The sequence below is a fragment of the Myxocyprinus asiaticus genome, chromosome 32 (genome assembly GCF_019703515.2).
Source record: "Myxocyprinus asiaticus isolate MX2 ecotype Aquarium Trade chromosome 32, UBuf_Myxa_2, whole genome shotgun sequence".
Taxonomy (NCBI): Eukaryota; Metazoa; Chordata; class Actinopteri; order Cypriniformes; family Catostomidae; genus Myxocyprinus; species Myxocyprinus asiaticus.
Genome location: NC_059375.1, coordinates 10,107,226 through 10,119,587, shown reverse-complemented (window position 1 = coordinate 10,119,587; position 12,362 = coordinate 10,107,226). Strand labels below are relative to the sequence as shown.

Here is a 12,362-nt window from a genome sequence, read left to right as displayed (position 1 = left end):
TAAAAAAAACATCTTTACATTTTTTTTTTTTTTTTCAGACCACGTTTAAATAATCAATGGGTCATATTGGTCCGCCTCTGAATCCTACTGGCCATTAAACTGTATAAAGGTGCCGGACCATCTGACCCAAAGCTCACTCAACCTGCGAACTTTCTTGGAGCAACATAACCGGTTCTTATTGGATTAAATAGCTCAAGATTCAAGTAAGTAAAATGCCTTAAATATTTATTTTTTTTGTGATTATTACAATGTGTACAACATGTAGATATTTAGCTACTGTGAAATTTGTTTTAAAAAAAAAAATGATTTTGAGCTAATTATATTTGTGTTGCTATTTTACAACACTGGTTGAGTCAGGTAGCATTTTTTCATGGGTGGGGGGGCACATTGCACTTCTCACATGTGCCCAAATGGAAAACTAATACTAATAGAGATATAATGTCTTTGATTATTCACTATAACTAAGTTCTAAATGTGTTTTCTTTGTTAACATTTTGAATTTAGACCTGAATTGAAAAATTACTACATTCTAGTTGTAAAAAATTACACTGAACTGGCCCTGGGCTTTGTTTGTTAGTCAGAAACAGTTGGGCAGAAACAGGTTCTGGATGTTTTTGAATGTTTTAGAGGATAGTTGTAGCATAATTCTGGGGCTTGTGAGAATGTGTTCCAGATTTCTGGTCCAGATGTCACGAATGATGATGTTTCCATCCACACACCACTGGAGTACTTCCAGAGGTTCATGTCAGAAGACATGCTTCAGGCTCTGACACAAAACACAAACAAGTACAGCTTTCAAAAACTGGAAGATCTGTTAACACCAATAAAAAAGAAATCGAGAAAGTGTTTGGAATTTACTTGAAGATGGGCCTAGTTCAAATGTCTGGAGTCAGTATGTATTGGTACAACCAAGTTTCAGATGTGATGTCACGCAACAGATTCCAAGAACTGCTGAGATCGTTACATTTTGTCAACAACTTAACAGTGCCAGAGACAGAAAAGACAGACAAACTGTGGAAACTAAGACCTTGGCTCGACTCATTCAGAGAGAAGTGATTGCAGGTTGTACCGGAAGAACACAACTCTGTGGATGAGATGATGATCCCTTTCAAGTGGAAATTCAGCGGCATAAAGCAATATCTGCGAGGAAAGCCACAACCGTGGGGGTTCAAATTATGGGTGAGAAGTGGAATCTCTGGCATGGTCTGTGATTTTGAGGTGTACCAAGTCAGTGTCAATGGACATTGAGCCAAATATGAACTTGGATTGTCAGGGGATGTTGTGATGAAGCTTGCTTCCACGCTTCCAGAAGGGCAGAATTACAACTCCAATTAAACTAAAGAGAGGGCGACCATCTTCAGCCGGTGGCAGCCCAGTAACACAGACGGTGACATCAAGGAGCCCTTTGACTATTCACAAGAGACAGTCCCCCAGTGGACATGCGCAGGGACATGGTTGCACATTTACCAGTGAAGACAACAAGAGGACACTGCAGACTCTGCAAAACTGGCTACACCAATACTCTATGCCGCAAGTGCAATGTTTGTTTTTGTATTTCAGAGAACAAGAACTGTCTGTGGGACTACCACACCTGAACTTTGGGACTACCATACCTGAACTTTGGGACTAAGTCTAAGTTCAGTTTTGTAAAAACATTTTTTTTCCTGTTTTCCTATATTTTTTATTAATAAATAACAATTCATAAAAAATATGACTGTTGTGTGATTATTATTCATGATATATACAGTAATGGGGCTACATAAGCAATCAACTGTGCAAACAAACACTTAGTTGTTCTGTATATTTGTTCAGACAATGCAAGTACAAATACAGGATTTCTGCTGCCCTCCCTGACCACTGTTGTAATATTACAACGTGTCATTAAAATATTACTAAAACGTAAAAACTTTAAAAAAAACTTTTTTTCTGCATCAGAGGCCTCCTACAACAACATCTGAAAGGTATAATTATTTTTTTTTTGCTCATTTATTTTAAAATTTGGCCTTCACAGGGTTAAATATGTCTTCACAGAATTGTTCATGGAAAATATAAAAGAACCAATCTCAATTCCTTGTGTCTGACATTTGTTCATCATTAAAGTTCCATCAAAAACATCTGAAGCCTAACTGCAACACTTCCTGGCCCCATTCTTGCATGGAAACAATGACAAGTACATTATTCAGTAAATTTCTCCTTTTGTGTTCCACAGAAGAAAGTATGAATGCATGTTTGGATTGATATGACAAAAAGATTACCTTGTGAAGCGTTTCAAAACACATATTGATGAAAGATGAGCTCTCGTCTTTCAGTATTGTTTTGTCACATTAAAGGTGTTTTTTCCCCTTTGAATTTTGAATTTTTTTAAACTATTTTTTAATTACTTTTTAACACTTTCTTAATGCATGTGTATTAAATGATTTGTTAATGTAACATAAGGCCATGACTTAGAGGGGCACATCATTATTAACTAATTATTAATTACTCATATACTTATAATGAACATATGACTGGTTAATGCAGCATCATGTCATGAATTTACTTGAAGAGGCACATCATTATTGACTCATTATTAACTATACAAGTACTACACTCAGTATTCATGTCAGTTAAATTACTTTGTTTATAATCTTTTGGTGGTTTGTCATGAATATGTAGTCATAGCATGCATGTGTATGGAGAGTAAAATGAGTTGTGGGACCAACAGTGGTAGCGTGAGGGAATGGGATGGAGAATCATCCAAAATGGGTTAAGATAAAATTATTTGTGGCAATTATTAATATATTTATTTTATTAATAATTTGGATAAGGATGATCCATGTAAATAATGGCAGAATAATCCTGTCATCTTATGTGTGTGGAGAAACTGCAGACAGCAAAAGCTAGTACAAAATTATGAAATATTAAATAATTCATGTTTAATTCAAGGTCTAAGTAATGCATATTCTTTCTGATAAAGCCTGTTTGATTTAACATGTAATGTAACAAACATTTAATGTAACATTTTGGGAGTTTACTATCAAATGTTAATTAATGCATTAACTATCAAACACGTACTAACATGTAATTAAAATGGCTGTCATTCATGCATGAATCCATATGAATCTAGTCGTAGTTAAGGTTAGCTCTTCATTAGTTCTTTATTAGTCCATGCATTAACTTGTCAATAATTCATGCTTAATTAAGTATTAATTCAGGTATTAATTCATGATTATTCATGTACTCTTATTGTAATGTGCTACCAAATATTTTAAATGTATAATAATCTAGAAATATAAAATGGATGAAAATATGAATGAATACTCAGCCAGTGGGGACTAATTATTTCAGTAAGTCAACCTCCCAATTAGAATCTTTATATTGTGGAAGGCTCTGTTTGGAAAATATTAAATCAGCATTATATTTTTACATATTGTTTTGTTTTCTTTCCTAAGATGGAAATACATACATTTTGACAGGAAATTATGTATAAATAAATAAAAATTTCAGCATTTTCTAAATCTGATTAACTACAGAAATATGTGATTAATCATGATTAAACATTTTAATCGACTGACAGCCCTAATATATATATATATATATATATATATATATATATATATATATATATATATATATATATACACACACCAATCAGCCACAACATTAAAACCACCTTCCTAATATTGTGTAGGTCCCCATCATGCCACCAAAACAGCGCCAAACCACATCTCAGAATAGCATTCTGAAATGCTATTCTTCTCACCACAATTGGTTATCTGAGTTACCATTCTCTGTTGACCTCTCTCATCAACAAGGCATTTCCGTCTGCAGAACTGCCCCTCACTGGATGTTTTTTTTTTACACCATTCTGATTAAATTCTAGAGACTCCTTGATCCAAGGAGATCAGCAGTTACAGAAATACTATATAATGTTGTGGCTGATTGGTGTATATTAGGCTGTCGATTTAACGCGTTAATTCAGTGTGATTAGTTATATAAAAAAATAACATGCAATTAATCATGTCCCAGGACCATAATAACTAAAATTCCTTCCATACGAGTAATTCAAGCATGGAGTACCACCTATTTTCTCCAGAGGGCAGTAAATGAAACTCAATGTATTGGCAACGTGCAGCCAGCTTATACAGACAGAGAACAAACCACACTTACGGAGAGTAGACAACACAAATGAGAAAACATTCTTGTGTACAAACACTGCTTGATGGAGCGCAAATAAAAAGGCAGGGATCTCAAGACGTTTTTTTCTAAGTTTCAAACTTCGTTTAACTTGACACAGGGACCTAAAAATGGTATGTTTATGACGCAATGCAACCGAGACGCTCCAAAAGCATCCGTCTGAAACAGGTGTATGTTGACGCATCCTTAGATAAGCTCTTATAACAAATCTCGAACTGATTGAAAAAATTAAATTACAAAATGGATTGCTGTGAACTGTAGACCAATGATAGGCTTATGTTCAATAATATTGAAATAAACAATATATTACATTCTAAAGCCACTTTTTGTATTATCTTCATTATGCTTCACTTGTGTGCCAAAATAATGTAATGCATTTTAATTACCTGTGTTTTTGTTTTTATAATTTATAATGTGTGGCCACCTTTGCCTTTAAAATAGCCCCAATTCTCCTAGGTACACCTGGACAAAGTTTTTCTTGGTTGTTGGCAGATAGGATGTTCCAAGCTTCTTGGAGAATTCACCACAGTTCTTCTATCTATTTAGGGTGTCTTAATTGCTTTTGTCTCTTCATGTAATCCCAGACTGACACAATGTTCAGTGGGGGGCTCTGTGGGGGCAATGTCATCTCTTGCAGAGCACTTTGTTCTTCGATTCTAATCTTTTCTATTTGCAAAAGTAATGTTTGGGAGTCTAAAATGCATTTTTCCTATTGACACACTAAAGCTTAATATATAAATAACCATCTTAAGACAAATGTTTTTGTGAAACATCTTAAGTGCCTAAAACGTTTGCACAGTACTGTGTATATAAGTTTAGAATAATGTACAGATTTTGCTCTTATGGAAAGAAATTGGTACTTTTATTCACCAAAGTGGCATTCAACTGACCACAAGGTATAGTCAGGACATTATTAACATGAAAAATTACTAATACAATTTGACGACAAGGCCCCCATCTCTCAAGGTGGCCTGTTTGGCGACACTGCCGAGGACTTTGCCCAGCAGTTCTCGGCAGTCAAGAAGCAGACGGAGGCGATCCAGCATCCTGCCCCGGCGTGATACCTCCGCCACCTACAGGCAGCCAAGATCCAGTACCCCGTCTGCTCGTCGCCGAGGGCGTCCACCTGTGGCAGTAACACCGGCTCCACCACAGCCCGAGCCGACGGCTCGGCATCAGCGTAGAGCCTTCCACAGAAAGTTGATGCCCCCCGTCCCTCAGTCTGGCGCCAAGAACCCCAGGAGGGCTTCGAAGCGTCCCTGAGACAGGCGACCCAGAAGTGAGGAGATCCGCTGTCAACCAGGAGGTGGTACACGGACCACTCCTTCCCCCGGTGGAGGGCGGAGTGGTCCGTGGTCACGACAGCCGTACACCAAACATTCGCATCAGGGGCGCTGCGGACACGAGTCCCCCGCCTTCGCGGACCCAGCTACGACACACAAATACACATGACCAGGTGTATGTGACATGCCACAAGGACGCCCAGCCACCTCTCCTGTCACAGACCGGTCCTATGGTGGGTACACGGAGCGAGGTAAGTGCTCTAACATTTCTCTCAGCACAGCCATGAGTTTGGGACGCAAGGCCTCTCGATGTGGCAGCTCCTGCTCCGCCCTGCCGTGAGGCCCCATCCGCAGGTATGTCAAAGGTGATTGTTCCCTTGGTTCCCTTAAACGGAGTCTGGAGGCGTGGCTAGCCATCTCCAACCCATCGTGCTGGCTATGTGATTCAGTTCGCCAGGTGCACGCCCAGGTTCAGTAGCATCCGTTCTGCCTTACTAGTAGGCAAGGACGCCACTGTTCTGCATGCGGAAATCACAGTCCTTCTAGAGAAGGACGCGATAGAGCCTGTCCCTCCATCCGAGATGAAGAAGGGGTTCTACAGTCCCTACTCCATTGTATCGAAGAAAGGCGGTGGGTTGCGGCCAATCCTAGACCTGCAAGCTTTGAATCGGGACCTGTACAAGCTCCCGTTCTAAATGCTGAAGCAGAAGCGCATTCTGTTATGCGTCCGGAATCAAGATTGGTTTGCGGCAGTAGACCTGAAGGACGCGTACTTTCATGTTTCGATTCTGCCTCGGGAGTCAGGCATACCAGTACAAGGTCCTCCCCTTCAGCCTTTCCCTGTCACCTCATGTCTTTTCGAAAGTCGCAGAGGCAGCCCTTGCCCCACTAAGGGAAGTGGGCATCCGCATCCTCAATTATCTCGACGACTGGCTGATTCCAGCTCACTCTTGAGATTTATGGTGTGCACACTGGGACCTGGTGCTCAGACACCTCAGCCATTTGGGGCTTCGGGTCAACTGGGAAAAGAGCAAGCTCGCCCCAGTGCAGAGCATTTCTTTTCCCGGGATGGAGTTGGACTCAGTCACTATGACAGCATGCCTCATGAGCGAGCATGCTCAGTCGGTGCTGAATTGCCTGAAGCCATTCAGGGGAAGACCAGCGTTCCCACTGAAACAATTTCAGAGGCTCCTGGGGCATATGGCATCCTCAGCGGTGGTTATGCCACTCGGGTTGATGCATATGAGACCGCTTCAGCACTGGCTTCAGACTCGAGTCCCGAGATGTCATGGGATGGGCAGTACGCATTGCATATAATTTATAATTATTTATACTGTATATAACTAGACAATATAACTGGACTGGACACTCATCTATGATGAGAGTAAAGGGTGAAGTTTTGGATAAAGTTGAACTTCACTTTTATTACAGTTGAGCATTATAATAATATTAGTGATCCAGGTTTTGATTACTGTTCGTTCAAGAATTTCTGAAATAAAGGGAAGATTGGAAATAGGTCAGTAATTATTTAGATCACTAGAATCTACACCAGATTTTTTTAGGATAGAAGTAATTGATGCAATTTTTAATGACGAAGGAACAGTATCAGTAGATAAAGAAGTGTTTATTATAGCTGTAATGGGGTTATTGAGTGAATGCAAGCTTTAACCAAAATAGTAGGCAAAGGGTCAAGTGAACAAGTGTAAGATTTAGACTGTATAATAACTTCAGTAATATATTCTACTGATGGAGGTTCAAACACAGAGAGAGAAGTTGCAGGCAACCATATTTTGCTATTCCAAACTAGGTAATCGCTACACACTGAAGCAGAGCAAGCCAACTGTTGATGGATATTAGCAATTTTAGACCTAAAGAATTCTGCAAAGGCGAACATTGACTAGTGGAAATAAAGTGAGAAGAAACAGCTTCTGGAGGCTTCAGTAATTTGTTAACGGTCCTAAACAAAATCTGTGTATTACTCTGTTGAAAATGAATACTGTTTGTGTAAAAAGATGATTTAGCAGCATTAAGTGCAGTCTTGTATGAGATTAAATGATCTGTTTGTGTACAGCAAGTCTAGTTCTTTTATACAATCGCTCCAATCGATGACCTACAGCTTTTTGGTGCAAGAGTTCAGATGTATACCATGGAGAAGAATGAACAAACGAAACTGTACGGGTTTTCACAGGAGCCAGAATGTCAAATATATGAGAGAGACAATCATTATAATAATTTACCAAATCTGACGTGGAAGAAGAGGAACAACAGTAACTAACAGAGTGATTGATCATTCTATCAAGCTCATTAAGACTGACATTTTTTAAAAAGACTTGCGGTCGGGTCGGCCTCGGTAGCTCAGTGGTAAAAACGCTGGCTACCACCCCTGGAGTCGTGAGTTTGAATCCCAGGGCATGCTGAGTGACTCCAGCCAGGTCTCCTAAGTAACCAAATTGGCCCAGTTGCTAGGGAGGGTAGAGTCACACAACCTCCTCGTGATCGCTATAATGTGGTTTGCTCTCGGTGGGGTATGTGGTGAGTTGTGTGTAGATGCCGCAGTGGATGGCGTGGACCTCCACACGAGCTATGTCTCCGCGGTAATGCGCTCAATGTGCAACGTGATAAAGATACGTGTGTTGACGGTCTCAGACGCAGAGGCAACTGAGATTCATCCTCTGTCACCCGGATTGAGGTGAGTCAATATGCCACCATGAGGACTTAGAGCATATTGGGAATTGGACATTCCAAATTGGGAGAAAAAGGCAAAACACCAGAACAGCAAACTAAATCTAAAATATGACCTTTATTATGTGTTGGAAAATTAACAAACTGACTAAGATCAAAACTATCCAAAACAGTTATCAAATTGGTGTTATCAAAATGAATTTTAAAATATCCCATTAAAATAATATTCGGGGACATAGTACACAGATTAGTTAGAATGGTAGATAGTTCTGTCAGAAAAGCAGCAAAAGCAGATGACTTAGGTGGTCTATAGATCACTACAACAATAGTAGAAATAGATCCTTTAAGTTGTACAGCCAGCATTTCAAAAGATGATGGTTCTGACATAGAAACTGCATTATTTTTAAAACTCTCACAACAAATCAGCGCACAACCACCCCCTGATTTTACCAGAACATCAGGGTTTACAAATGTAAGCATATCCAGGTGGGATTGTTTGATTTAAGTGAATAAAGTCATTAGGTTTCTGCCAGTTCTCAGTAAGACACATAAAATCAAGATTTTGATCTACAATGAGATCATAAATGAGAAAGGCCTTGTTACTAAGTGACCAAACATTAAAAAGAGAAAAATTAAGAACTGGAGACACAATATCTGAGCTTGGCAAAGAAGTCAACACACTGTGGTCTACAGATCTGCCAGCGTTATTAGGCATTCTTGGATTGATGGACCAGAATGTCCGGACAGACTTGGCATTGCTGTATCAAAAGTTCCAACGGGATCCACGATTTATGTATTTGGGACATCGTAATAAATCCTGGTGGTTAAACAAAGTCAGTGGAGGCTTATATAAAGAATTGAGTCTGTAGAGTTCTGTCACTGAGTACGTCAGTCGTGGAGCAGGCAAGAGCCAAGCAACCAAACTGGACCAGAACCACGCCAAACGGTCCCGCAGAACGCCAAACCTCCGCGTCAGTAATTCAGCAGCAGCAGGTAACCGCAGACACCAAACACAAACATCCAAGCCCAAGATCCAAGGTTGGAATAACAGCCAGTCAAGGACAAGAACAGAGAACAGAGGATCTCCACAGGTAAGCATCAAAATCTGAAGAACCACCACAGACGACAGCAAGCGGACAACAAGCGGATAGCCAGGACATCAAATACAGACCACCACACACAAAATAAATGGTCCAAAATAATCGATGGATGAATAAAGCAAACTTTAAAACATTAAACCGGTGAGTAGCTGCAGCCAAAACGTGTCAGCATTCACTCAACCGGAACTTTAAGGCAAATAGTATTTGTTATGAAAAACTAAGAGCCCAAACATGTTTAGAAACCTTTAAATACAACTTTCACAGTTAATAATTCCATGGAGTACAAATTGGATAATAAAATGGAGAGGTTAGGTAGATTAAACTCAGTCACTATTTACTTTCATTGCATCTTTTTCCATGAATGGAAAGATAAATTAATCTTTTTTTTTTTTTTTTTTTTTTTTATTCATGGAAGAAAGTGCTAAGGGTTTGGATCAAAATAAAGGTGACTGAATGATGACAGAATTATTATTAATAATAATGAAGTCTTATAGATTCGCCCTAATCGATTTAATATACATCCATACCAGTTAACAGTTAGTGCTACTGCAGTAAAACATTTTAGTTTGGATGATGAGGTGTATTTTAAAACACTTATCGATGTTGATGCAGGGTGCCCTGTTATCTCTTTACCTCGTCAGTGCTGTTTATAATGTCAGGGCTGTCTAACATTTTGAGAGGTTTGACTTCCTTTTAATAGAACTTAAGCTTTTAATAGAACTTTTTAATAGAAAGTTCTTTGTAGAATTCAAATGTGTCACATAAGTTTTGTGGTCTCCACTGGCCACCGTGATATCGAAGCCCAACTGAATCATGCAACTTTCGCTCTGCGTTGTCCCAGAGCTCTGGTTCTGGAGCACGCTGATGTGGTTCGTGCGAAACCATGCCTCATTCTCACCGCTGAGATGTGCATGTAATATATGAGAAGCACATTTACTGCTTATAAAATGCTGGACGCGAGATGAATACAATTAACTTTGCTTCAGCTGTGGCCACCCTCCAAATTGGCTAGTAAAGGTGACAGAGTTACCAACCACTGCCGATTTCTACCCGCATTTGGCAGGTGGGTGTTAATGTCAAGCCCTGGTTGCATACATTATATATATGATTTTGCACCTCTGCTTCTAGCAGTAAACCAGAGACAGTAGCATGTTTTAATTGTACATTGACTACAACACTCACAAATTTCATAATGTGTGACCAAATCATTTTTACATTTGTACAGTTATAAAACAAAATGAAATTTATTTCCCATATATTACATTTGTGTTTAAATTTAAGTCTATCAATTTTACTGGGTGTCCAATACAGTATTCAATTTAGAGTATTAAGCATTTCTACAGTATACCATGAAAAATTATCTCTTGACAAGTTTCTTGTACTATCTCAGAGGTTTTGGTGAAAGAAGCCTCCGGCGCTTACGTCAACCAAAGCTGTGCTACTGGTTCCTCTTTTAGCTATTACTTAACACAGTCGTTTTGCTTATATCCGGTGTGCTCTATTTAGCAGCAGAATTGCAGGGACTGACTATTCACACTGCTGATATACAGAGGCAAGAAATGAGACAGCGCTACGCTGCAGTCCTTGAGTGAATGATTTGATTAACAAGCTCTTTCAAGATAGGCAGGGTGAGATCTAACTGCCAGTGGTTGCTGTTGCTAGTGGGAGGAAGCCAGTCTCAAGCCACTGGTTTCTTCATCCTGTACACCTTAATCCCAAAATGAATGGCAAGTTATGAGAAGACAGCGACATATAAATCATGCAAAATTGACATCATGAATTTGGCAAAACAGATCAGTGATTATGAAGAAAATGAGTTTTCTTCAGGGGCACTGCACAGCTCTGAATTTACACCAGAGGACAAGACAGAGATTAACTATCCTTTTACTCAATGGTTAATAGTAGGAATAGTGAATGAAGGACTGGAAAGGTTACAGGAATAGTTCAACAAAATATTTACTCATGTCATTCCAAACCAGGATGACTTTCTTTTTTCCATTTAACTCAAAAGAAGAAATGTTGAAAAATGTCCTAGCCACACTTTTCATACAATAAAAATAAATGATGACTTGATTGCTATGTTCCAAGTCTTCTGAAGCCATATAATTGCTTTGTGTGAGGAACAGACCCAAATTTAAGTTGTTTTTCACTCATAATCTTTCCCTTTGCAGAAATTCTCATTTTTAATTTGCACTTTTGGATATTCACACTTGCAGTTTTGCGATCCGACATTTGACATGCAATCGTCATTGATGTTTGATCATGACATCACTGACATCAAACTTGACATGCGTCTAAAACTGTGTGTAAAGTTACCATAATTCAATAGATATGGACAGTGGAAGGGAAGTTTTTTTTAGTGAATAAGGATTTAAATTTCAGTCTGTCCCTCACACAAAACAATAATATGGCTTCAGAAGACTTGGAACATAGTGCACAAGTGGTATGCACTATTAATATTACTGATGTCCCTATACAATTTTTATAATTTTTAAAAAAAAATTTTTTTTGAGAATGAGTACGAGTACCGATACATTATTTTTGGGATTCGCCGATACGATACATGTTTTTTGTTTAAAATTTTTTCTGAATTCCATATCAACAATTTATTTCAATTTTATCATCAAAATGGTGTTTAAATACATTTATTCATTAAAACTTTAATAAAATGAAAGTAAAACAATACATTTTCAACATGATATTGTATTATTTTTCATCAAATAAAGTGATTTTATACAGAATCTCACAGCACAATCTAAAATACAACATTGGAGTTATTTTAGTTATTGGAGATATTACTTAAATATAATACAATTACTATTGATTTATAATTATTATTTGTATTTGTGGTATTACAGAGAATATTACATAACTATATAGTAGTGATCTATTTCTGTCGTACTTTTTTCCCTTAATTAAATTGAACTTTTATTTTGGCGGAGCTTTTATTTTGAAGTGTTGTTATGACCAAGGAGGTCTTCCCACTCTGGAAAATACGTGACTAAAAGTGATTATTAAACCACAGAAGGCTGCTATTTAATTAAATAAATGTGTTGAATGTTTACGAAATGACATTCATACGACAGATGGTATTGGTTTCTGGTTTCGGAGCATTTTTATG

The 12,362-nt window shown here is 38.4% G+C and overlaps 1 protein-coding gene across 1 annotated transcript in view; it reads right to left on the bottom strand.

Moving 5' to 3' along the window:
• The window catches only part of LOC127422864 (protocadherin-15-like), a 427,222-nt gene that overhangs the window by 382,283 nt on the left and 32,577 nt on the right, over positions 1-12,362 (bottom strand). The window contains exon 3 of the mRNA XM_051666673.1: positions 5,254-5,605. Coding sequence (XP_051522633.1) covers positions 5,254-5,605 — 352 coding nt within the window. The remainder of the gene's footprint in view (positions 1-5,253; positions 5,606-12,362) is intronic.